Source organism: Equus quagga, chromosome 22, assembly GCF_021613505.1.
Source record: "Equus quagga isolate Etosha38 chromosome 22, UCLA_HA_Equagga_1.0, whole genome shotgun sequence".
Taxonomy (NCBI): Eukaryota; Metazoa; Chordata; class Mammalia; order Perissodactyla; family Equidae; genus Equus; species Equus quagga.
The window spans coordinates 5,912,002-5,937,813 of NC_060288.1; the positions used below are offsets into that span (position 1 = coordinate 5,912,002).

General features: G+C 48.7%; 1 protein-coding gene across 15 annotated transcripts in view; it reads left to right on the forward strand.

Annotated features, from left to right (window-relative positions):
• Window positions 1-25,812, forward strand: part of FGFR1 (fibroblast growth factor receptor 1) — a 48,040-nt gene that overhangs the window by 15,132 nt on the left and 7,096 nt on the right. For 4 of the 15 annotated variants that reach the window (XM_046648728.1, XM_046648723.1, XM_046648719.1 and 1 more), the window contains exons 3-8: window positions 16,589-16,855; window positions 18,237-18,326; window positions 18,590-18,762; window positions 20,773-20,896; window positions 21,971-22,161; window positions 23,189-23,339. In XM_046648728.1, the coding sequence (XP_046504684.1) occupies window positions 16,589-16,855; window positions 18,237-18,326; window positions 18,590-18,762; window positions 20,773-20,896; window positions 21,971-22,161; window positions 23,189-23,339 (996 nt within the window). Of the gene's footprint in view, window positions 1-16,588; window positions 16,856-18,236; window positions 18,327-18,589; window positions 18,763-20,772; window positions 20,897-21,970; window positions 22,162-23,188; window positions 23,340-24,100; window positions 24,246-25,812 lie in introns of all 15 variants that reach the window. The other 11 variants (XM_046648729.1, XM_046648727.1, XM_046648726.1 and 8 more) reach the window with 7 other exon arrangements.

The following is a 25,812-nucleotide window of genomic DNA, read 5'->3' on the forward strand; positions in this document are numbered from 1 at the left end:
TCCCTCCATCCATCTGGCCAAACAAGACTCTTCCTTATTCCTGGTTGAAAACAACCTATACATTCCATATATAACCATTGTTTATCCTGGTCCCTAAGCCGGAAATGTCCATCCTTATCCTTTCCTCTTTTCCCTTTTTAAAATTCCTACTCTTAGTTTAAGGTTTAGCTTGGGTTTAGCTTAAGGCTCAGCTTAAGGGCCACCTCCCTCTTGAAGACTTCCTCTGTCTTCACATTAATCACTCCTTTTTCCCTTCCTGTTTAACTTACAATCTAGCTCTTATTTTACTCTACCTTACATTTTATGGGGTTTTTAATATATGGCTGTTTCTTCCACTAGAGCAAAGTTCTATGCAATCAGAAAGAATTTTTTTTTTGTTCTTTTAAAACATGGATATTTTGATATGTAATCTAGGTTCATCAAAGAAAATTTGGAAAATATAGACTTGTAAAGAGAAAAAGAAAAACTTATATCCCCATCATTTAAAAATAATCACTGTTAACTGTGAATCTATTCATTTAAACTTTTGTCTTGCATTTGTACAAACGTGACTTTTCATAAATGGGATTTATACAGTATACCATGCGTCACTTAACAATGGGAATATACATTCTGAGAAATATGTCGTTAAGCGATTTCGTTGTTGTGTGAACGTCATATAGAGTGTACTTATGCATACCCAGATGGTCTAGCCTACTACACACCTAGGCTATATGGTACTTATCTTATGGGACCACCATCACATATGTGGTCCGTCATTGACTGAAACATCATTATACGTTGCATGACTGTATACTGGTTTATAACTTAATCATGTATTTATTGCCATGCAGAGAAAATTTTTTATCATGTTTAATAGCTACATAGTATTCTGCTGTGTGGGTATGCAAAATTTATTTACCTCGTCTTCTACTGTTGGGCATTTAAGTTATTTTCAATAGTTTGCACTTATGTAAACATATTTTTACAAATAAAATTAGTCCTTGTATCCAAGGCTATTTACTTTCTAAAAGTTTTAATTACATTGTGCCAAATTGCCCCAGAAAGGTTATACCAGTAAGGGTCTTTTAAAGTAATAATCAGGGGCCAGCCCAGTGGCGCAGTGGTTAAGTGCACACGTTCTGCTTTGGCAGCCCTGTGTTCACCGGTTCGGATCCCGGGTGTGGACATGGCATCACTTGGCAAGCCATGCTGTGGCAGGCGTCCCACATATAAAGTGGAGGAAGATGGGCACGGATGTTAGCTCAGGGCCAGCCTTCCTCAGCAAAAAGAGGAAGATTGGCAGCAGATGTTAGCTCAGGGCTAATCTTCCTCAAAAACAACAACAAAAATAAGTTAATAAGTAAAGTAATAATAGATACTATTTAATGCATCTTTACACTCTGCATGCTTTCCATTTTTACATCTTTACACTGATCACGTAGCCAGAGGTTTTATTCCTGTAATCAGATGAGGAAACTGAAGATCAAGGAGTTAAGTAACTGTCTAATAAGGTCTTATAGTTGGTGAGAAGTGGAACTGGGATTCAGACTCAGGTTTGACTCCAGTATTTTTTCCAGTGTATTATGCTGTGTCCTTATATAAAATTGGGTTTCCCCCCAAAATTCAGGCAGACCAACATTTGAATTTAAACATTGCTGAGTCTGTCCCCTTTATCTCACGGAAGTCAGCCTTCACCTCCCTTCTGGGGTGGTGTGTGCATGTGTGTGAGTGGGGTAAGGGCAGCTGTGCCGTTTCTTGAGTGACTTTCTGCTCTTTACTGTGAGGTTATGCATTGGTCACAGGTCTGTGAGCTGCCCTAATGAGGGTGGTTCCCTAGCCTAGAATAATCAATAGAACAAAAACCCTATTGTGCCTTTTCCACTGTAGCTGAGACCTCCTACTTGGAGAAGGTCTAGGATCAGAGGTCTGCAAAGTGTCAGATACCACACCTGAGTCTTCTTTGTAGGTCATACTTATTCTAGAATGCAATGGTATTGTCCAGACACGTGCACCACCTAGATTGCTTCTGAAAGGGCTGTGGTCCAACAGTGTCTGATGGATGGAAACAAACGTGTCAGAAGGTTCAGAGAGGCTGCAGCGTTAGCATTGTTTTGAGGCTACCAGTATATATATTTTTAAAACATGCAAAAGAAGGGGGGGGTGTCCTGAAATTTTGTTTTTCTTAGTGTTTACATTTAACAAACTAATGTTTTAAACAAAAATATATATTACAATGTAGTTGGGCTAGTCACAGAATAATTACAGGATTTTAAAAATATATATTAATTTGTGGTGTACTGTCTGAAGTGTGCCCCAGAAATAGAACACAGATCTACTGAAAGTTGTGTGGTAAATATTTTCTTCCAGTCTGTCAGTAACTACCTGTGTAGACTTTTGGGGGAAAAAACACCAAAACTCTTGGAGGCCCCTCTTGAATGGGAGGCCCAGGATACATGCCATCCCTACCCCTAGCTTCACCATGGGTTAGGGCCAGATTACTCTCACTAGACATATGCAAATACAGTCATCCCTCATCTCCATGGGGGTTGATTTCAGGGCCGCCCCCCCCCCCCCCCACTGCCTGCAGGATGCTTAAGTCCCTTATGTAAATGGCGTAGTGCAATGACCACAGTAGGACCCCCGATATCCACAGGTTTTACGTTGACTACACAATATGAGACTCATTTAAGTGTCATCCTAAGACAACATCAAATGAGGACATAAAACCCAGGTTATGAGGACATCTGAAACCACAGGAGAGGTCCTCTTCTCTGAAGTGAAGAGACAAATTGACCATCATCTGTGGGCTGTGATGTGTGTGTGCGTGCACATGTATACATATCCACATACAGCATGAAGGCAGAGCTTTTGTCTTTTGTTCACTCCAGCACCTTAGAACGATGGCTGATACATATTAGGTGCTCAGTTGACACTTTTTGAATAAATGAATGCATGCGTGAACACACAGGTAACAATACATTTTCTTTTTCAAAAAGATACTGAAATTTTCTAGTTTTAAAAAGAAGATAGGAATAAAATCCTTTTCAAAGGAAGGTAAGGGAAATAGGTGAGAAATTGTTATTGTTACCTTGTATTGAGCTGTTGCATCATCAAATGCAGTGGTTCTCTGGTCTTCGGGGCACAGGCATCACTTGGCAGGCCTGTTAAAACCCAGTGCCGCTCTCCACTCACAGAGCTCTTCGTTCTGAAGCGAGGTCTGCGCTTGGGGATCCTAACAAGTTCCCAGAGGATGCTGAAGCTGCCGGTCCGGCACTGCACTTTGAGAATCTCTGATAGCAATAAATTCTCGCCCAAAAAAGTTTAGGTGTTATTTCCATTTAGCAGTTTAGGACACTGACTCAGGGAGGTCAAACAAGAACCCGTCAAGGTTAAACAGCTAATAAATGGTAGAGCTGGAGTTCACAGTCAGGTCTATCTGAAATCAATGCCTATAGCTCTACCCACTGTACTGGGAGGGGTGAGAGGTGAGGAAGGTGGAATATCAGAGTCTAGGAAAAGAAAGACAAATTAAGCAGGGAGGGAGCTGGGAAAGGTGGAAGAGCGCTGAGTCAGTTTGCCTGGGGGTGTTGGGGGGGAGGAACGACAGGGAGTGGGAAGTGGGTCTAGAAGCTTTCTTGGAAAGATGGAGACCCTCTTCCTAGAGCCTGCTCACCCTCAGGCTTCGCTGAAGCTTGGGGCTTTAAGTCAATTACTCCCGCCTTTGGAATGCTGATCAGCTCTCCAGCCAGTTAGAAGAGTCCTTTTGCATTCAGAAATCTCTGCTCCTTTATTGTCAAACTTCAGAGTTTACCTTTGGAATTAAGGTTTATTTTCCTTAGGTTTTAGGAGTTAGCTAGCTTTTGAGCCTTGGAAGAGTCAGGTTCCTTAACTAACTACTGAACGAAGTTCTCCCTTTGGCATTCAAAACTTTTATCAATGTTATTTGTGCAATCAAGACTTTATTAATGCCCAAAGGGTACATTTGGAAGTGGTATTTATTTTATAATGTTCCGCTTCTCCACTACCCTCAGACTCCCAGTCTGTTTTTAAAATTGATTTGCCTAGCTAGTTCTTATGGGAGAATATATCATGAGCATCAAAAAAAGACATTGAAATCCTTCTAGAATACCTGGGCTCCCAGCTTTCTGCTGGGCACAGCCTCTCGGCTGCTCCACATTCTAAGGCTTCTGACCAGAATGTCGCGAGCCAGAGAAAAGGGATGAAGAGAAGCATTTATTGAAGGTGCCGGTGGCCAGAGCTGTGTGTAGACAACAGAATCCCCTCTTCTTAAGGAAAATTAACTTGAGGGCTGCTGTCTTCTCTCAAACCAGAGGGATCCCTGTGCTCTTGGGGGCAGAAGGCGAGGGGAGTGAGTGATGCTCAACTTGTAAGCCCAATTGAAACTTAGAATATTGATTAGAGCTGAAGGGGGCCTAGAGCTTGTCAAGCCAATCAGCCTTCCCATTTCACAGTTGAGGAAACTGAAGCCCAAGAGGGGAGGTGACTTGTCCAGGGTCACGCAGTTCGGGGTAGGGCCTGTCTTCCGAGTGATTTCCACTCAGATGCTCTTTTTGCTGCACCCGGCCAGTTACAACCACCTGTGGCTCAAGAAGAGCTTAGGACCAAGTGATTTTTACAAGGATTTCAAACTAGGCTGTCATCCTTTAGGCTATCTGGAATGTTGACATTGCCCAGAGTAGGCATCTTTCCCTTAGGATTCTAATTGTTCAAGATCCCCTAGGTCCTCTGAACAGAGGAGGCCCCAGTGTTGATATTGCCCTTTCCTTCCCCCAAGCCTTTCATCCTGCTTCTTCCTCCTGCTCTCTACCTGAGAGCTAGGCCATCGCAGGTAGAAAAATCCCTAAACCATGTTATTTTAATTTCTTAAAACAAAGAGAGAACTAAATGCTCAACTTTCATGGAACGCATGAAGGAGAGATTGAAGAATGACTACGTGGTGCGTCAATGGATCCTCTGGGTCCTTGCTATCCTGTAAATCTGTGGCACAGACCAGTGGTCCCAGATTTTTAGATTTCATGGGCCAAATTTCCCTCCAATTCTTCGGAACCTACATGAGGTTGACAACTTGTTTTGCCATGTAAGAACATTTTTTAAAAACCAACGCTGTCTACTACCATTACCATTTTTTTTTATTGTGGTAAATATACATAACATAAAATTGGCCATTTTTAAGTGTACAGTTCAATGGCATTAAGTATATTCACACTTGTGCAGCCATCACCACCATCCATCTCCAGAGCTTCTTCACCTTCCCCGACTGAAACTCAGTACCCTTTAAACGCTAACTCCCCAATCTCCTCACCCCCCCCCCCCCCCAGCCCCTGGCAACCAACTTTCTACACCATTTCTTTTTTTTTTTTTTTTAAGATTGGCACTTGAACTAACTGTTGCCAATCTTTTTTTTTTCCTGCTTTTTTTCTCCCCAAATCCCCCCAGTACGTAGTTGCATATTTTTTAGTTGTGAGTCCTTCTAGTTGTGGCATGTGGGACGCCGCCTCAGCATGGCCTGATGAGTGGTGCCATGTCCATGCCCAGGATTCGAACCAGTGAAACCCTGGGCCGCCGAAGCGGAGCGCACGAACTTAACTACTTGGCCACGGGGCCGGGGGCGGCTGCTACATCATTTCATTTTAAAAGGATGCTTATTGATTTTATTCTCATAATGTAAAAATAAGGGGCATTTCTTTAACATTGAAAAAAAATTAACTTTATGAGGAGCCCATTCCTTTCCCCACTGCAGTGGGCAGGGACGCTCCTTGCCCAGGGCTCTGTGACCCAGACCCACCATTGCATCAATGGGACTGGACAGGTAGGGGAGATGGCAGGCATGTTGGGGTGCTGAGAGCTCTGGTGAGTTGTGCTCTTAAGCACCCTTTGAGGTTTGGGGGGCCCAAAGGCAAATTCCAAAACAGCTGAGCCCTCTGCTAATTCATCAGCAAGTTTAGGGAGCGGCAACTTTTTCCTGCCCAGCTGCTGGTGTTTCCTTCCCCAACAGCTCTGCTGAGCATGGGGGAGGGGGTGCCCAGAGGCCCTAGTGGGGGTGGGGTGGGGGGAGGGCAGTGCATTCTTTCCTTTAAGGAACCTGACCGGACTTTAAGGTCAGAGCGCAGCGGAGTGGGAGCTGCGGGGGCACCTCCTCGCTGTTGATTCATCTCCCTCTCCTCCCTCCCCCACTCTTAATGATCTTTCCATTACAGAACCCAGACCAGGAAGTGCATGACAGGTCGCAGCTGCAGACACATGGCTGGGAGGCCTGGGCTCCGGGCCAGTGGTGGGAGGGTCTGAGCTCCCCTTCTAGCAGCGGGACCCCTACACACACACACACACGCGTGCGTGCACACACATACACCGCTTCAGCTAGTTGCCCAGCTTTTCCCTTACAACTTCGAGGAAGGTGTTATCCCTCTGTGTTCGAACGGTTGGTGGTCACTTGTACTTTTGCCTTGGGTTTAGGAAGCGCTTTTTAGTAAAGGCAGGAGAAGACCGTCAGCTGAGTGTCTAGACCCGCTCAGCTTACAGCCCACATAGTGGTCCTTACTGGGTTCTTTGGGGAAGGTTTTCCTCTTTGAACAGAGGCTCTCTAGGTCCTTTCTGCAAAATAGGACCCGCCACCGTGGCTTCAGAAGCCTCCCGCGTGTCCAGGGGAGTTGCTGGGCAGTCTTATACCTCTGAAACCATCAACTTTCCTCCTTATGATTCTGTCAAAAATCTCAGGTTCAAAACCTGTTTTGGGTGGAGGCCTAGATGCAAGAGCACGGCTTTGCAAACACAGAGACCTGGGTTCAAATCGTAATGAGTGGGTAGGGAGAGCCTCCTTCCCTTTTCCGTCTTTACTGGGGCCGTCTCCTTCCACATACATGTTTGCTCAGGAAATGTTAATTTACCCTAAACTGTGTCCTAGGGGGGCACTTGTCACACAGGAGTTTCTGTCTCCACTGCCAGCTGTGTTCTTGGCTTTCTTCCCTGAATCTGCCAAGGCCGGATTCCCCTGGTGCCAAATGTGGAACGGTGACACGAACTTCTAGGAACTGGGAGCTCAGACCACCCTTGCCCGCGGCTGCAGTGCATCCATCTTGGGTATCTTCCTGGGCGAGGGGCTCGGCGCTTCCTGCTCGTCTTCCGTGACCTTTCCTCTCCCCTGAGCAACTCTGCCTTCCTGGGCAGGTAGGCGGAGAGAAGCAGGGTGTCTGGGAACAGTTTCAGGAAACGGGTGTAGGAAGAGGTTTCTTTCGCCTCTGTCCATAGGGTGTCAGTAAACAGTTGGGGTGAGAGCTTTTGCTGGGGAGAGAGAAGGGAAATTTCTTTTAAGACAACTCCTGGGCGCATTCCTTTGTTAATCACTTAATTACAGCCCTTCTCCAGGCCTGAGCAGGCTCTCCCCGTGGTGGGAGGCAATGGGGAGGTGGGGGACCTGGTGCTGATCAGGGCCACCATCCCCGGGTGGGAAAAAGTACAGGTATGGAGGAGCAGCCAGTAGAAGCAGGCACAGGGGCTTGAACCCCAGGCTCCAGTGTGACGCTGTGCTGCCCTCGCAACATCTGTTTGAAGGTTTACACCAAACTCGGCCCGCGCATTCTCAGCCTGGCTCTCCTGAGAGGGGTGCTGCGTGCCTGGGCCTCCTCCTGCCCTGCTCCTCACGAGCTCCTTTTGGGGGGTCTTGGGCCAGGCACAGGGCCCTGGCTGTGGCTTGGGCCAGCGCAGGCGGCTCTGCACTAAATTACAGTGACGAGGTGAGACACACAAAAGACCGAAATCTTTTTTTAATAAAAACAAAACAAAACTCGGGCCCAAGCCCCTGGGCTGGTGAATGGCGATGGCTTCCTGTCAGGATTAGCCGGGCTGCCTGGGCAGTGTGCACTGCCTTTCTCCTCAGGAAATACCTTTAGTGAGCCCCGGTGGGGTCCCCATGGCAACGCGCGAGGGGACCTGCTGACAGAGGCCATTCAGCCCGCCATTGTTCCTCAGCCCCTTTGTCGGGAGCTGTATTGCTGCCCCTCTGGCAAACACAGCAGTTTGCACTGTTTTGTCAGGCTGAATGTGGGGTTTTTACATTTTAATGGGCTCTTCTGGCAGTTGTCCATTTGCATGCAAAATGGTCCTTCTTACTTCTTTCCCTTTTTCTATTTAAAAAAACTCTACCCTCCAAATCCCCTGGGTCGGGGGACTGGTGACTGCCGCCGGATCTGGGTGTCAGACCCCACTAATTGACTTGGGGCTCCTGTCTCCCCTACCACACATGGCACATGCCTGTGCTCCCCATTTCCGCAGCTTGCCCCGTATCTTGGTACATCGTGGGTTCAGAGAATCACGTATCATTAGGGCTTCCTCTCTGGGCCCCAATCCTTGCTTGGTAATAGTTGTTCCCCAGGATTTTGGTGAGATCCCTCTCTGGCTTGGCCTGGCCTTGCCAAACTAAGTTTTCAGTTCCATTTCAAAGCCAAAATAACTTAAGAAAAAACCTCTGCAGAGGGCTCCTGGAGCCCTGCTGTGCTGTTCTGTGTTCCTTTTAAGTTGTTTTTAATGCCACCCCGAGCTCCTCCCCCACCCACAATTGCCCCCTCATTTATCTCTGGGGAGTTTGTACCAAGACTGTAAACATTCCTGGACCACCAGTTCCCCTCCGTTACTGAAGAGGGTGGCCACTCTCCCCTAATTTTCTTAACCCAGAAATCCAAAATCAAAAACATTTCGTAGGGATGACAGAAATCGCGACCCTGAGACATCTGCCTGGATTGTGTCGGGGGCCAGTTATTCCAGTCCTGCGCCCTTTGGAGTGTAGAATGTAGATGACACCGCTCCTGACCTGAGAGGGCAGACAGGACCAAGCCACAGCCAAGCAGCATGAATAAGTGCAGGATAAAGCCATGAACGTTTGTAAGTCACACTAAGAATGGGATGAAGAAGATAGTTGGAGAATGAGTTTTAATGTCTAGGGAAGTGATGGGGAGATGGGAGGAGAAGGGCATTGTAGGAGAAAGCAAAATAAAAGGGGCAGGCAGGGTATTGGCTCAGCTGAAGAGGCGGAGCTGGGAGACTGGACCGCTGAGGTGGGGGAGGGGAGGTAGTGCAGAGTCTCCAGGTTCTGGAGGAGTAGGAAATAAATAGAGGCCCTCAGGAGTGTGAGAGCATGGGGTAGACGCAGAGTGCCTGTGCAGAGCCGGCAGGGCTCGAGAGCTCAGACGGTCTGAGGATGTGCCATCAGGAGAGCTGGCTGAGGGAAAGGTTTTTGAGCCCCTTTGCCCAATGTTTTTAATCTTCTCAGTGGAGTCAGGCAGGGGTCATCAGAGGTCATCAACTCAGCTGTAAGCTGTAATCAAGAGTGAGGGGCTTGGGACAGGAGAAGGTGTCAGGTGACTGATCCAGGATTGAGCCGGGGACACGGAGAGAGGGAGGGGCTGTGCTGTCTACCTGTGGCCAGGGCAGAGCTGTATGTACCTCTCACCTTGAGTGGGTCACTTCTCATCGTCCCCTGTGCTGGGTGAGAAGTGAGATGCTCTGGAGGGGCCCAGCAGACCCAGCATCCAGAGCCAATGCTGACCCGTTTTGTGACTGGGAGAAGTCCATCAACTTTCATTTTCTCGTATTTAGATGAGAATGAACATAAATAACATGAACATGAATGAACATGCCTTGTAGAGTTCCAAGTCCTATACCAAAATGGGGCGTTGTTATGAGTCCTGTGCCTGCTGTTATCACAGCGCCCCCCCCCCCCTTCCTCACCTGCCAGATGTGCACCGTCATACCCACTCGACTTTCAACGGTAGATGAGCATGCATGGGAAAGTGCACTTACAAATTAAAAGCACTAAATTATCAGGCTGTGGGGCTGGGGGAAAGAGAAAGGGAGGGTAAGGCCAAAACAACCAATTTCAGAATCTCACGCGATGAGGTGGGAGACATGGGTGCCATTGGATGGGATCAAGGGGCTGGACAGAGAGGGTTTCAGTCACTTTTTGGGAGTCAAAGATTGTGAAGACAGCGAGGGTACGGGCTGTGTTTCAAAGCGGTAGACCTGGCTCTGGATATGTGTGGATTCCGGAGAGCCAGGCCACCTGGGTTTGAGTCCCAGCTCAGCTACTCACTAACTAGGTGGGCTGTCTTAGACAAATACAAACCTCTTTGTGCCTCAGTGTCATAGTGCCTGCTTCACAGGGTTGTTGTGAACCAGTTGTGCTCAACATACGGTAAGCTTCTGAGTCCGTTAGGGTGGAGATAATAATAGTGTCAACCTCATAGCATTGCTGTGAGGACTAAATGATAGTCTGTGTTAAAAGCTTTCACAATGTATGGGATATTAGTAAGCATGCTGTAAATATTGGCCAATATTAGTATTACCGTTTTCAGAGTTGTTTAAGGATCCCAAGATAATATATGGGAAGGCACATGGTAATTTGCAAAGTGCTATGCAAATATGTTGTTATTCTGCACCAGGTTCATGTTAAGTTGTGGGGTTTGGGGATGGATAACTTCCAGACCAAATTGGCTCTTATGGGACCGGGGCTGGTAAGTGGTATTTCAAAATACATTTTCAGGTATATTTGTCCATGGGGCATGAAAGGCCAGCATTCATCATCTCTGCAGAGAAATGTGTTCCCTGGGACTCTGTTAGTGGTTCTGTTCTAGTCCACGCCTTTCAAGTTGAAATCATTATTTTTTTGCTATTTTCTACCATGAACCTTCTGTTCCAAGCAGGCCATACAGACTGACCTCATCTCCCACTCCCCTTCATCCCAAGGCACAACCCTGCTATAAGCACCTCATCCTTTTCTGCTCCCTCCAAAGTTTTCAGTCGCAACCTAAATCCTTATTTGCTTCCTCCCCTTTTTCTACCATTGTGTCCAGACTCTGCCGTGAATCCTGCTACCTGCTCCGACCACTGGTACTTTTAAGTTCTATAACGGCAGAGCCTGTGTTGGATTCTCATATTCTTCAGTTGCCTCATGTCATAGTGCTTCGTACACATTAAGGTGTTATGTAAATCTCATCACCCTGGTTAGGGCAAGGCATAGGTTTTCTGCTCCTCTGTTTAGTCCATTTCTTCTCCTCGCGCAGTAACAAGAGCTCACGGAGGCACCTAATGATAGCTGTTTTGAAGAAAGCTCCCTGTCTTCTCCTTGGATTTTGGGAACTCGGGGTCTCATCTCCTCATAAGAATGACAAGGTTCATATGGTTTAGGCCTCCTCAGGGCTCCAGTCCCTGCCCTATACAGTGCCCAGGGCTGGCGGAAGACTCAGAGATTTATAATCAAGAACTTGGATCTGAGGTGATGTACCCAGGACCGAACTGCCTGCTACATGACAGTGGCAGGTTTCTGGCCAGTCCTGCCATACCTTCTGTTGGCTTTTTGGGAATTACAACACCCTGGTATTTTGGAGACAAGTAGGAAGGGAGAGGGACTCAGTAAGACTCCATTAACATTGGTCATGTTCCTAGACCTGAGAGCACCATGGGAAACAGTGCCCCTCACCTCTCTGTCTTTCTAGCTGCTTCCTTGTGGATTACTAAAAAGTGTGGGTCCCCGATCTGCTCCTAGTTTCCCCTGGGGGATTAAAGAGGCTCTGTCAGAGAAGCAGGATGGCATTGTTGATTGGTGTATGAATCCCTTTCTCTCCCACCAAATTGGGTACCAGATCCAGCCTGCACAGCCTTCCGTGGTCCACCTGCCGTGTGCACCATGCTGGGAACCTGCCTCAGGACCAGAGACCTCAGTCTCAGATTCAGGCAGCTAAACAGGAGCCTTTGTGCTCCTGTTTTCTGGAGAGTTGGCCAAGGTGTTGGCAACCTTAGTCCTCTGTGGACGTTCAAGTCAAGCCCTAACTCTAACCTTCCCGCTCTTGCGGATGGTAGTAGTGACTCTGTGCTGTGGGCATCAGAGCACAACGCGCCATTTTTCCACAGTGCACTCTGAACACATTGCACCTAGGGCCTGTGAGAGTGAATGCTGTAATTTGACTCATGCCGAACATTTTCAGCCTCAGGCTAGGTCACCACAGAATCCAGATACCAGATGTCCTTAGTCTCCATTTCTACCTCATCTCTCAGGATACAAGATACATAAAGTAAATATTTTGGTTTGCCGCTTCCCTCGTAGCATCTCCATTCCAATTAATCAGGTTCTCCAAGAGAAAGAACATTGGTTTCAAGTGGCTGAGCAATAAACTGGCTTTCTTTTCTTCCTCTTTCATTGCCAGCTCAATAAAGGTGTCAGTTAGCTCCTTTTCTTGCTAACTGACACCTAACAACTAGTGTGGTCTGGCCTGTTGGTTTTGATCAGAGAAAGGCCAGCTCAGAGGAGGTGAAACCACAGCTATAAGGGCATTTCTAATGAGGACATAAATGGGGGACACTGAAAAGTCCAAAAGAGATTGAAGAGTAGAGCCAGCCCTGATGGCCTAGTGCATAAAGTTTGATGTGGTCCACGTCTGCAGCCCAGGCTCAGAACCACACCACTCTTCAGTAGCCATGCTCTGGTGGTGGCTCACATAGAAGGACTAGAAGGACTTATGACTAGAATATACAACTACGTACTGGGGCTTTGGGGAGAAAAAAAAAGAGAGAAATATTGGCAACAGATGTTAGCTCAGGGTGAATCTTTCCCAGCAAAAAAATTAAAAATATAAAAAAGAAAAAAAGAGAATGAAGAGTAGTGGCTTGATTGTTGCAGGCTACCAGTGAGCAGCGATGTCCTCGCATCAGCCAGCTTACATCGGACTCCCCAAGGCCAGGACCTCTATTCAGGGTAGTGATGCAGACAGGCAGGACCTAGTAAACCAGCAAGTGGTTGGTTACCTCTCCATCACCTCCTAGAGGAAAGTGGCATTATCCCTGCTTCGTAAATGGAGCCTTCAACACATATCCAAGAGCCCTATTAGCCACGAAAAAATTCACTATAAGCCAGGAGCCATAGGGTGATTTTTGGTTCCTCTGAAGATTAGCCTTTGCCAGATGCTAAATTCAGTTCAAGACCTATTGAATATTTTCAGTGTTTCTGACATCGTTAGCACTGTGGGAAAATTGTAGGCAATTCTGCTCTGAGTTGCTTGCTATTCCTTAGGCGAGGCAAGACAGGGACGCTTTTGACAGGAAACAGTACACCCACATGTCCATCAACCAATGAATGGATAAATAAATCTGGTATATCCATACAATGGAATACTATTCAGCCGTTAAAAGGAGTGAAGTAATGAGACATGTGACAGCATGGAAGAACCTTGAAAACATTATGCTAAATGAAAGAAGCCGGTCACAAAAGACCATACAGTATATGATTCCATTGATATGAAATATCCAGTATAGGCAAATCTATAGAGACAGAAAGCAAATCAGTGGTTGCCTGGACTGAGGGGAGGGAAAGAGGGTGGCGGATGATGGCTAATGCGTATGTGGTTTCTTTTGGGGGTGATAAAAATGTTCTAAAGTTAGATTGTGGTCATGGTTGCATAACTCTGAATATACTAAAAAACACTGAATTATATATTGTACATGGGTGAATTTTATGGCATGTGAATTGTATCTGAATAAAGAGGTTAAAGAAAGAAACAATACAAGATGGTATGTGAGGGCGAATTTGTGTGGTTCAGTCAGTAGCTGTTTTGCATAAAATTAGAGTAAAGACACTAGTGCCAATAGAAGGCTGCCTGGACATCTTGATGGTGCACTTTGAGACATGCAGGGTAGGACGACTCCAGAGAGATGGCTGACAGTCTTGAGCAGAAGTGTGTTTTGTTGTGGGGGGAGAATGCAATTGTTGTGGAGAACAGCCAGACTTGGAGTGGAAGGTAGAAGAAGGTTACATGGAGGGTGGGAACAGATTGTGAGGAGCCTTGATTGCCAAGCAGGGGGTTAGATTTTATCCTCTTCACAGTGTAGGATCTTGAGTAGGAGAATAATGGGACAAAGTGCAGCAAGGCCTGGAGCATCAGGGTGAGTTGCAACTCCAAGGGCAGGGAAAAGAAAGCTGGTTCTTGAGGCTTTTTATATAGATCACATAGAAGAAATTTTTTTTTTAAGATTTTATTTTTTTCCTTTTTCTCCCCAAAGCCCCCTGGTAAATAATTGTACATTCTTTGTTGTGGGTCCTTCTAGTTGTGGCACGTGGGATGCCGCCTCAGCATGGTTTGATGAGCAGTGCCATGTCCGCGCCCAGGATTCGAACCAACGAAACACTGGGCTGCCTGCAGCGGAGCAGGAGAACTTAACCACTCAGCCGCGGCGCCAGCCCCATCACATAGAAGAATTTTGTTTGCGCATCCTGGTTAGGATGAGTGGGAAGTTATGGATCCAAGTTAGACTCAGCCTGAGCTGGTTGCAGCACAGCCAGGGCCCCTCTGCTGCTTTCTCTGGGGGAAATGCCCAGCAAATGCCCTGTTCTCCTTGCCACCTTTTTGTCTCGGGGATCTGTCAACATAGGCTGTGATGCCAGAGGCTAAGAATTTGAGCGTCCTGAGTTTACTGTTTGACCAGTGGCTGGTACAGATCATGAGCTGCAAAATATTTAATCAGTGAGGTCATTGGAGGGAAATGAGATTTGATCAATAGGAGTGTCTGCTGTTTTCCTTAAGCATCAAGTCTGAACTGCTTTTCTCCTACCTTCTTTTGGCAAAACCACAAACTATTAAAAATGGAAAGAATAACTTTTTTTAAGACCCACAAAAGCTTATTTTTAATGAGTTGTGTGGTCTGCTCACCTTTGTGGTGTTCCTCTTGACCTGATTCACAAAAATAAATGAGTGCCAGCCTAGTGGTTTCCAGACCCTTTGACAGCAGCACCCCCCTTCTGGTGACTCAATATTTACGCAATATCTGAGACAGAGCCCTTGGATTGAAGTGGGTCAGGACCGTGGCCCTTGAGCCTCATCTGAGGCCCCTCTGAGGAAAATTACTGTTAGTCCCTGCTGCCATCTGATGCCCAGGACACCCATTTCTTCTTTTGTAAGGTTTCTGGCAGAAACTTGTTTGGCACTTCGGAAAGAGTTCCTTAAAATGAGGAAGCTGAGGGACAAAAGGGAGTTTAGAAAGGGAGACAATGAAGAGAGAAGTGTGACTCTGCATATGTCATTATTGCGTTATTCAGCAAGCATTTATTGAGCAACTCTTGTGTACCAGGCATCCTTCTAGGTGCTGGGGGGTTTAAAGATAAATATGACACGTCCCCACCCTCACAACTCAGTCAAGAAAGGGGACTTTCTTGCAGTGTGACAAGAGTGGTAGGAGGGCACCTGACCCAAACTGGGAGTGAGAAAAGGCTTTGAGGCAGAATTAGCAGCCAGGCTGAGAACTGGAGGGTGAGTGGAGAGAGCCCTGCAGAGCAATGGTGGGGTGAGGGGGTGAGCATGTGTGTTTCAGAGCCTGGTGCGTCAGGGACCTGCAGGGAAACCTGTGTGAGCCTCTGGTGGTGAACCGCTGGTGAGAAAGAAAAAAAGCCCCCAAGGCAGTGGAGACATGAGTCAGGTGGTGGATGGGAGCTGCAACAAGTGCATTCTTCTGGTAAGGGATGGACAGTTGGCAGAAGATGCTGGGAGCATGTTTGAACATCCTGGGGGGAAATAGAAATTTCCTCCTCATTAGTGAAGAGGGGCATGCTCAGGAGGTGGGTAACAGCCCGAGATGGTGGTGTGGCAGCTCCAGGCCTTCTTACTAGAGTGAGTACAGAGTTCCTGGTGGTGAGAGGGATGGATGTGCGAGATCAGATTTTGTGAGCTGGTGAACCACCCGGGGTCTGGAGAAAGAGAGGTGAGAGGGAGTGGATGTGTGTGATAGTGCATTGCTAGAGGAGAGGGGAGAGGAACGTGGGGGGCTTGAGAGGGGAGCCCTGCAGTGGGACGAGGAGAAAGGAGCTTTGTGTGCAGCGGCTTATGCTGCCAGAGCAAGTGTGGGTTTTGTGGCAGCTGCAGGCCGCCGTTCCTAATATAGTCAAAAGCTCCGAAGCCTCTGGCCTGACACCTGTTAGCTGGAGGTTCCCCTGAGCTGACCTCTCCTTGGGCTGTCTCTCCCACATATGCATCTTATGCATCTGACTCACTGGGGGGCCACCCCTCCCTGCTGAATCACTTGAACTGAGAGCCCTGGTTGACAAATTGCCTTCTCTCAACTTGGCCTGGGGCTGCTGGATTTTTGAGGGGTGGAGTTTGTTTAACTGTTATTGGGGAAAGGGGCAAGGCTGACGTAGGCCAAAGGAAATGGGGTGTTTCTCTGGGAAGTGGCCATTCTTGGCAAAGAACTGAGTATGTGGGGAGGGGCACTCTGGACACACAGAAGTCCTGGGGAGGGGCGTCCTTCCCCCCCAGGATGGAGGGAAATGCAATGTGAACCGCTTAATGCTGCTACAGCTGCTTCCTAACTTTGCCTCTTTCTTCCTTTGACCTTTGGAGGAGTGGGGTAGAGAAGAAGAGATGGGGGTGCCCAGGTAGCCAGCCGTTTCCTGACTGACCCATATTCCAATTCCCACCTCCCCAGCTCTGTAGGCCCTGGGATGTTGCAGCTCAGTGCGGCTAGCGTAATTCCCTTTGTCTCTCTCCTTCTTCCCTCTCCCACTCTTCCTCTCCCATTCCTTGGTTCCTCTTCCCGGCCCTGTGGGTGGCTGCAGCCCAGCCCTGGGGAGCCCCTGTGGAAGTGGAGTCCTTCCTGGTCCACCCTGGTGACCTGCTGCAGCTTCGCTGTCGGCTGCGGGACGATGTCCAGAGCATCAACTGGCTGCGGGACGGGGTACAGCTGGTGGAAAGCAACCGTACCCGCATCACGGGGGAGGAGGTGGAGGTGCGGGATTCCGTGCCCGCTGACTCCGGCCTCTACGCTTGCGTGACCAGCAGCCCCTCAGGCAGCGACACCACCTACTTCTCCGTCAATGTCTCAGGTTGGTAGCAAAGCCCCGCCCTCACCCTCTCCCTGGACCCACCTCTCCAAACCTCTCTGCCAGTTTCAGGGGGAGGTGAGCCTCCTCCCCTTCCGTGATCTGCCCCCACTCTGCTTCAGAAACTGCTGCCCACTAACATCGCTCCCTGCCCGCCGCGTGGCTTAGCTCTCAGAGGGGTGACCAGGTGTGCGGGCCCCAGGCCAGAGTTCTGGGGCTTCCAGGATCTACCTCGGAGGTGATGATGGCTGATACTCTTGGGGCAGTAAGTCACTGTGACTTCTCTCCCTCAGTTTGCCCAGGTCTCCAGAGCGCTCCACAGGACTCAGCTCCATCCTGTATTCTCTTGCCATTTGGACTTGGTACTCAGCTTAATGATTAGAGCCCCAGAGTACGTGGTGAGGTCCCTCCTGCGGTGGGGAAGGATCCAGGTGCACCGCCATGTCCACAGCTTTATGGAAAACATCTGCCCTGCAGCTTCCGGAGCTGCGTTAGGGCAGCCAGGGAACCTAGAGCTCTGTGACTTTGGAAATCTGCCACTTTTAGAATGCAACTTTCACAAAACTAGGATTAAGCGAAGTAGAGACGAAATTATCTTTATGCCATTTGTGCATCCCGGGGTGTGGGCTTGGCAGCTCCTCCCCTCAGGCGTGATTTAGGACCTGCCCCTAACTGAGGGACTTGGCTCCTCTGTTTCCCTCCAGACCCCCAAAAGCACTAGGAAGGACTGGGAGAACGCCTGGCATGAACCCTGATTGGTGACCACGTGTGTGTCAAGCCTCCTCTTAAAAAGGGTGGATGCTTTTGGGGAGACGTGTTGACAGCTGCAGACTCTGTGATGGTCTCCCTATCTGCTCTGGTTAAGAAGGGCAGCTCCCAAACCTTAGCAGACAAGTGCTAGAAAAATTCTGGCTGACAGTTGTTCAGCTCATGGCTTTGGAAATAGCTTCTGGCCGCAGTGTGTTTGGCCAAAGGTTGGCAGTCCAAAGAAGGATGCAGGTTCCCTGGGTGCTGGTTGAGACCCAGCGCATCCGGGTGGTACCATGAGAGAGCCAGTGAATGCAGGGAGGAATTAAAGACGACCCACTGCCCCTGATGGAACTGCCTGGTGTAAAAGCTTCTGGACAGAGAGGGCCAGTGCATTGGGTTGGGGAAGGAAGAGGACAAGCACAGAGCATGCAGTTCCTAAATAAACCATTTCTATCCCACAGAGACAGTCACTGAGGGAGGAATGGGACTGGGAGTCAGTATGGGGAGGAGTGTCTGCATTCATCTATCACTGGACTGGCCTTGATGTTCATGGGGTGGCTGTTGATACGGATGGAAATGTAGAGAGCCCCTTTTCCCTTGAAGGGACCTCAGTGCCCCCTTCTCCTTCCCATAGATGCTCTCCCTTCCTCGGAGGACGACGATGATGATGATGACTCCTCTTCAGAGGAGAAGGAGACAGATAACACCAAACCAAACCGTATGCGTGAGACGCTGTTTCCTACCTTACTGCCCTTGGGCCTGGGCGTTGGGTTTGAGTGGGAAGGGGGAGGCTTGGAGAATGGGAGGAGGAGTGGGCAGGTGAGGTCATGATGCTTGGCCATGGGATCCTTCAGACATCTGGATGAGTGCAGGCATCCTTCACAGGTGTTGGGCAGGTGGGCGAGGTGCCTCCAGGCCCTGGCCTGGGCCCTCCCTCCTGAGCCTGACCAGCCCCCCTGCCTGTCTCTCTTGGCTTTCCCTGGGCAGCCGTGGCTCCATATTGGACGTCCCCGGAAAAGATGGAAAAGAAATTGCATGCAGTGCCAGCTGCTAAGACAGTGAAGTTCAAGTGCCCTTCCAGTGGGACTCCTAACCCTACACTGCGCTGGCTGAAAAATGGCAAAGAATTCAAACCTGACCACAGGATCGGAGGCTACAAGGTACGTGTATATGTGAAAGTTAGAGTAAGAGAAACAGGAGAGGGTGACTTAGAAAATCCTTATTGTGCGCCGTTAATTGTTTTAAATAATGCTTTCTAAAAGTAATAATATAAAACATAAATATTTTATATAATTTTATAAAATATAAAAATAGTAAAATAAAAGTAATGCATTTTAGAAAATTTTGAAATACAAAAAAAGTGCAAATAATGTGAAATTTTTTCAGTCTTTTTTATATGTATGTGGTTTTTACATAGTCGATCACATTGTATATATAATTTCTTGTCAGTCCTTAACATTAAAACATGAGTCTTTTGCCAAGCGTTTGAAAGATAATTTTTCATGGCTGCATAATATTCTATTATCTCAATGTCCCATAATTTAATAAACAATTTGGGGATATTAGTTATTTTCTAATTTTTCACTATTTTCAAATAATGTTGCCATGAATATCTGTGTACTCAAATCTCTGTCAGCATTTTTAAACATTCTTCCTTAGGAAACATTGCTAGAAGTGAAGTTACTGGATCTAAGTATAAGCATTTTTTAAGCCTTTGATGAGTATTACTTAATTTTTTTCCCCCTGGTAATTAGGTAATTTTGTTCATTCATTTACCTATTCATTTATTACCTGGCCATTTCTTGAACACGTCTTTCCAGGAAGTATACTAGGCAGTAGAGTTCAAAGTACAACAGGATGACATAAAATCTCACTGTGCTGTTTGCTCTAAGGGAGGATGATGTGGGTAATGAGTTGGGGTGTGATTTTATCATGATAACAATTACTTTCTTAAAAGGGAAAATTAATTTGCCCTCCCTTGGCAGAATATGGGAATGACAAGCTCACTATACCTTTGCCAACAAATTTGATAGATGAAAGTATCTCATTGTTCTCTTGTGTGTTATTTTGCTTATTAACAAACTTAGAATTTTCGTGTGTTAATAAGTGATTTTGATTTCCTATTATGTCCATTGTCTGTTCATGTCCTTTGCCCATGTACATTTCTAGGAAGAACACCTTCATTGTAATCCCTTCTTTAGAGTCTCTGATCAGCCTTATAATCCTTCTTCCTCTCCCATCTCACCCAACTGCTCTTTTCTCATTAATCTTGTATAAGAAAAGCAGAGGAGATCAGAAAAAATAGGGAAACATTTTAAGTTAATTCACCAAACACTTAGCTGCTCTTTTCTCATTAATCTTGTATGAGAAAAGCAGGGGAAATCAGTAGAAACAGGGAAACATTTTAAATTAATTCACCAAACACTTACTGTATGCCAGGCACTGTTATGAGGGTAGGAGGCAGCCCTCCTGCCCTAATCATTTCCAGTCTCCTGGGAGGGAGACGTCCCTGAGCACTGCCATGAGGAGCAGCCTGTGATCAGTGCTTCATCAGGGGGAGGGAGGGACAGGAGGACAGTTCAGACTGGAGATGGGGCCGGAGGAGATGGTTTTGGGAATGAGATGTCAAAGGCAGACAGGGCCAGACTCTCGGCAGGAGCTGTTCCAGCACAGGAATGGCGTGGACAGCGGTGCAGAGCTGGGAGAGTCCCCGCTGTACTTGGGAGAGCGCAGCGGCATGTTTGTCCAGATCACAGGCAGCCTTGGCTGTTGTGGGCAGACTTCAGAGTTCCTCACACCTGTCTGCCAGTTTCCTGAGGTGGTTTTTCAGAGTGTGAATGGGCTAGGGGCGGGCAGGCTGGACTCATTGTGCAGCAGGGGCCGCCTACTCTGTACTCTGATGGGAGGGTAAGTGCCACAGGGCGCCAACGCTCTCTGCTCTGATTGGAGGGTGAGTGCCACAGGGCACCCACTCTCTCTGCTCTGATTGGAGGATGAGTGTCACAGGGCGCCAACGCTCTCTGCTCTGATTGGAGGATGAGTGCCACAGGGCGCCAACGCTCTCTGCTCTGATTGGAGGGTAAGTGCCACAGGATGCCAGTGCTGTCACAAGGCTTCAGCCTCGTTTTCCTACACACCCTCAATGGAGCCCTTGTCATGTTTCTCCTCAGGTCCGTTATGCCACGTGGAGCATCATAATGGACTCGGTGGTGCCCTCTGACAAGGGCAACTATACCTGCATCGTGGAGAACGAGTATGGCAGCATTAACCACACCTACCAGCTCGACGTCGTGGGTAAGAAGGCGCAGGGACAAGGAGCTTAGAGGACAGAGCAGGGGCTTTAAGAAACAGCCATGGGGTCCAGGTTTACTTAGGGATAGCGTCAGGAGGGTGATGACATTTATGAGCTCTGTCACCTTCCTCTTGTGTGCCTGGCTTTTCTCACCTTTAAATAGAATTGAGAGGATCAGACAGTACTGCCACTCCTCATAAAGTGAAAGATGCTGTGACAGTCTCCTGCAAAACGTGGCTGGATGCGTGATGTTGAATTTAGCGTAATAATAGCTATTGCTTTGTGAATGCCCGTAGTATGCAAGGTGCTTTAAGTACGCCACTCACCAGCAATGCGTACACACCCCTGCAAGGTGGGCACTATTATTCCCACTATACAGAAGAGCAAACTGAGTCTCAGAGAGGTCAGACATGAGTTAATGCAGAACTCCAGGCTCGTGCTGATTCCACCGCATCGTATGAGACACTAAGAAGAACATCACACTTCTAGCTGCTGTTCCTGCAGCCTGTTCTTTCTAGAGGGTCTGAATCTCGTTCTCTAGAAATCTTTAGGTAAAGAGTTGCACAGCTAGCATTCTTTCTTGGTTTTGAGCATATGGTGTGAAAGGAGCTCCTGGTCCAGGAGCTGTGGAATAGGGTCTGAGATTCGGCATTTCCAGCAAGCTCCCAGGAGATGCTGGTGCTACTGCTTTTGGACCACGCTTTGAACAGCAAGAGTCTAAGTGACTGTCATTTTAGTTAGGGAGAGGTAGGCTGAGCTGAGGTCTGGGAGTGTGACTACGTTATAGGGTTCTCCACTGAGGCAGGAGAGACTTCTTATGTCTGTGAACATGGACCATGGCCTTGAGGAAGAGGTTCCTAATAGCTTAGGACCTGAGGAGAGTGTCCCTTCTCCAGCTCAGGTGTGAGGGGGTACAGCTCAGCAGAGGCCCCAGGAAAAGTGCACGCCCATCGCTAGGAAAGCCAAGGGGGAGCGTACTTCTCTTTGGTGGTCTTTGGGATGCCCTCACTCAGCATCCCAGCCAGGAGCAGGCCACAGCAGGGCCTGATGAGCCTCTCCTCTCCCTTCCTCCACAGAGCGGTCTCCTCACCGGCCCATCCTGCAGGCAGGGTTGCCTGCCAACAAGACAGTGGCCCTGGGCAGTAATGTGGAGTTCATGTGTAAGGTGTACAGTGACCCACAGCCCCACATCCAGTGGCTAAAGCACATCGAGGTGAATGGGAGTAAGATTGGCCCGGACAACCTTCCGTATGTCCAGATCTTGAAGGTAATCTTGGCCCCCGTCTCCATGGGCTGGGTGCTGAGAAGGAGAGCTGGATCTCCCGGGGCCCAAGGTGCTGTGGTCAGGCTCAGCGCCCGCGACTAGGACTCATCCCCTACCCTTCAGGCACATGCTCTGTCTTAACTAGGGACCGAGCCACATTCTTCAAGACTAGTGACAGGTCACAGAGTAGAGGTGCAATGGGAACAGAGGGCTAGGGGTGGGCATTGCTGGTTTCTAAAGAGCTTTGAGAGTGACTTTGCTTGGGCTTTGGGGTCAACTGTTCAAGGAAGGCCTTTGGACTCCTGCTTTTCCACTGCCAGCACCAAAGCCTTTCCAGCAAGCGTCTATCAGTCACTGCCCTGCTTCCCAGGTCACGTTCTTTCTGGCAAGTGGGGCGAATGATAAAGGCACAGCTTAGGTAGCCTTGGAAAAGCAAATGCCACCGGTAAATTCTAAGCAGTAACAGGAGTAATGGCATTTTCTTCCTTTTTCCTCTCACTCCCAGACTTTGATTGTCCCTGAATGCTCCATTAATCCAGGGAAGGTAATTGCCTAATTCTCCAGTGGATCTTGCAACAGGAAGTAACCAGAAGCTGGGAAAGTTGTTTACCTCCAGGTCCCAGAGTCAGAACTCATCCTCCCCTGGCTTGGCTGTCCCAAAGATTTACTGCCCATCCCTTCTCTTTGCTACTGGTGCTGAAACTGCTGTGTAGGAAATGGGGCCGTGGCCTTGGGCCTTGGCCACTGTCTCCATTCACAATCCCTCCTCTAGTGCTGGAGGAGTAGGTTTAACACAAACAGAACAGTTGATGGGGGCAGAGATTTTTTTCTTAAGTTTATTTTCCAGTCACATGCTTTGGACGTTTGAAGTTGGCGTGTTTTGTCCTAGTAAAAAGGGAAGGGTGATAAATCTCACTTAACGACTCCCTTGCTTTCACTCCCTGGGCCTGCCTTAATGTTACACAAGAGCAAAGTATGGCCACATCTCAGTGTTTCCCCAACTGATTGGCGTGTCGTTGGTTTGTTCCAGCATTCGGGGATTAATAGCTCGGATGCGGAGGTGCTGACCCTGTTCAATGTGACAGAGGCCCAGAGCGGGGAGTATGTGTGTAAGGTTTCCAATTATATTGGTGAAGCTAACCAGTCTGCGTGGCTCACTGTCACCAGACCTGTGGCGAAAGGTAATGGGGAGCTGGAGGGGGCCCTGTGCTGGGAGTTTGATTTAGGCCCCATGCTGCTGGGGCAGGTGGGGGAGCCAGCGCCCAACTCTCCGTTATCCTGCTGTGTTCCTAGAGCCCAGAGCCATGGAAAAATCCCCGGCCTGGGAGGCTGGTTTGGTTTGGTACTGTGTTGGTGTCTGCTCCCTCTGTGCCTTCTGTGTCTTCCTTGGCTGCGTGTGCACTGTGGGGACAGTCTTGCTGCGTTATGAATGATTCTGCAGACTGAAGGTGGAGTGGTGGATGAGAGAAGGAACCAGGCAGTCTCTTGCAAACTAAGTGTGTGCAGGCTGTGTGTGAGTGTGTGTGTGTGTGTGTGGGTGAGTGTGACTGAAGCACCCTTCCATCCCTTCTGTGTGTGCCTTCTGACTTTCTTTACCTGAAACCAAACAGCTCCCCTACCTGCCGGGCCCCATTTCTCCATGCTGCCCACTGCCCGCATGCTTGGATGGGCCAGGGGCTGCCAGAAGCTGGTGAAGGGTCGTAACCCGTCATCGTCGTCTCATCTCAGGTCTGCCGGAGTTCCTCCCTCAGGGTCTCACTCTCTTCCTCTAACAGGTCTCGCTGCCTGGTGGGTTTTGTCTGTTCGTTGTTGCAAAGGAGACGCTGGGGAGCATTTCTTCCTCTGGTTTTTTTCCCCCTTCTCTTTCTCTCTCCCTTTCTCTGTGTCTCTGAGAGGTCTCATGTCCTGTGCTTGTCCATTTTGCTTCCGTTGTCTCTTCTAGACTGCCGGAGTTAATACCACCGACAAAGAGATGGAAGTGCTTCACTTAAGGAATGTCTCCTTTGAGGACGCGGGGGAGTATACGTGCTTGGCGGGTAACTCTATCGGACTCTCCCATCACTCTGCATGGTTGACCGTTCTGGAAGGTATACACTGTACTTCTCCTCTCGGTGTCCTGCCCTCACCACGGGCACGGGGGGAGCATGCATTGCAGGGCTGAGGGAGACAGAGCCGGGAGAGGTAGATGGATGGGCTCCATGGGCCCGCAGGCGGCTCCGGCAGTTTGTCCAGCCTGGAGGGTCGAATCCCCTCGGCTCACACGGGAGCTTTCCTCGTTTTGCAGGAACACGGAGGCCTCCACCTGCACACCTGCATCTCGCTCTCCCCTTAGCCAGTGCAATGCATGCCTGGGATCTGGATTTAACCTGCAGCCGGGCTCTCCTCCAGGCAGGCTCCTTCCATCCTTCGGTCCAGCAGCCTGCCTTAACTTGTTGGATCCTTTTTGCCAGCCCCCAAAGTCTCAGGAAGGGCCCCCACTCCTCCTCTAGCTGAATGTAGGCACTCTGTAAGGAGGGACTCACTGCTTGCAAGGAATAGTGTTGGTCCACCCTCCCATACTGCTGTCCTCTAACCTCGGAGGAGGAGAGGTTCCTCTAGACAGTGAACTTGAGCTGCTTCAAGTGGGGCCTGTCTCAGGCAGCCACGGGGGCCTTGGTGGTGCCCCTTTATCCTCTTTGGCTACTGGCATTTCTCCTCTCCCAGGAGGGGAGGTCTGTGTGTCGGGCCAGGAAGGAAGGAAGGAGCCTGCAGCCTGCTCAGGGTGGCGGGCCGGTGACTGCAGGGCTGGAGCTGGTTGTTGCTGCGTCTCTGAGTGTCCTGCATGTGGGTCTGGGTGCTGTGCTGTCCTTGTCACTGCTGACACTGTCCTCTTCTTTTCTCTCTCCTCCTCTGTCCTGCTTGCCCAACAGGGTCTGATAACGCCCCTGCTTGAGGCTGAGAAGCGTTCTGTTTTTGTCACTGTCACTGTCTTTGTCTCGTGTGTGCTCCCAGTCACTTGTCTTCGTTTCTCATAACTGGGGAAAGAGAAAAACAGAAACACTTCTCTTTGTTATCAGCTCTGCCGCCTCCTTGTCAGGCCTCGGGAACTGGTCTTGGGGCTCAGACGGGTCATACCTGGGGCCTCTCTGGGGAAGTCCCGGGATGCCTGCCTCTGTGGCTGGTGTCTTCTGAAGGGAAGGATTGGGAGGAGAGCTGTGGAAGGAAGAGGGGCGTTGGCACTGGTGGGGAAGGCGTGTTGTGTGCAGCTGGCGCTGCCAGTGTTGGATGTAAACCCTGCTGGTGTCTTGTGTGGGAGGGAAAGGTGGACTGAACTGGATGGGCTCCTGTGGGAATGGGGTGAATTCTAGTTGGAAGGTGGGAGATGAGAATAAAACAACCCCCCCCCACACACACATTTCCTTCTTCAGTTTTAGGAGTTAGGGCCTGTGAGTAGAATTCTTAAGAACTGCAGAAAAGTTTACATTTTCATCTAGAACAGTCCAGACATGCTTGGAAATTGTCAGTTTTGCCTGTGGTTTGGCTTGGTGTAAATATTTACATGTCTGACGTGACACAGATGACATATGTGAAAGGTGAGATATTAAGTTAGGACACAGACACTTCTTTTCTTCCCTCCCTCATTTGCCCTCATTCTGTGAGTGCCACTATATGCCA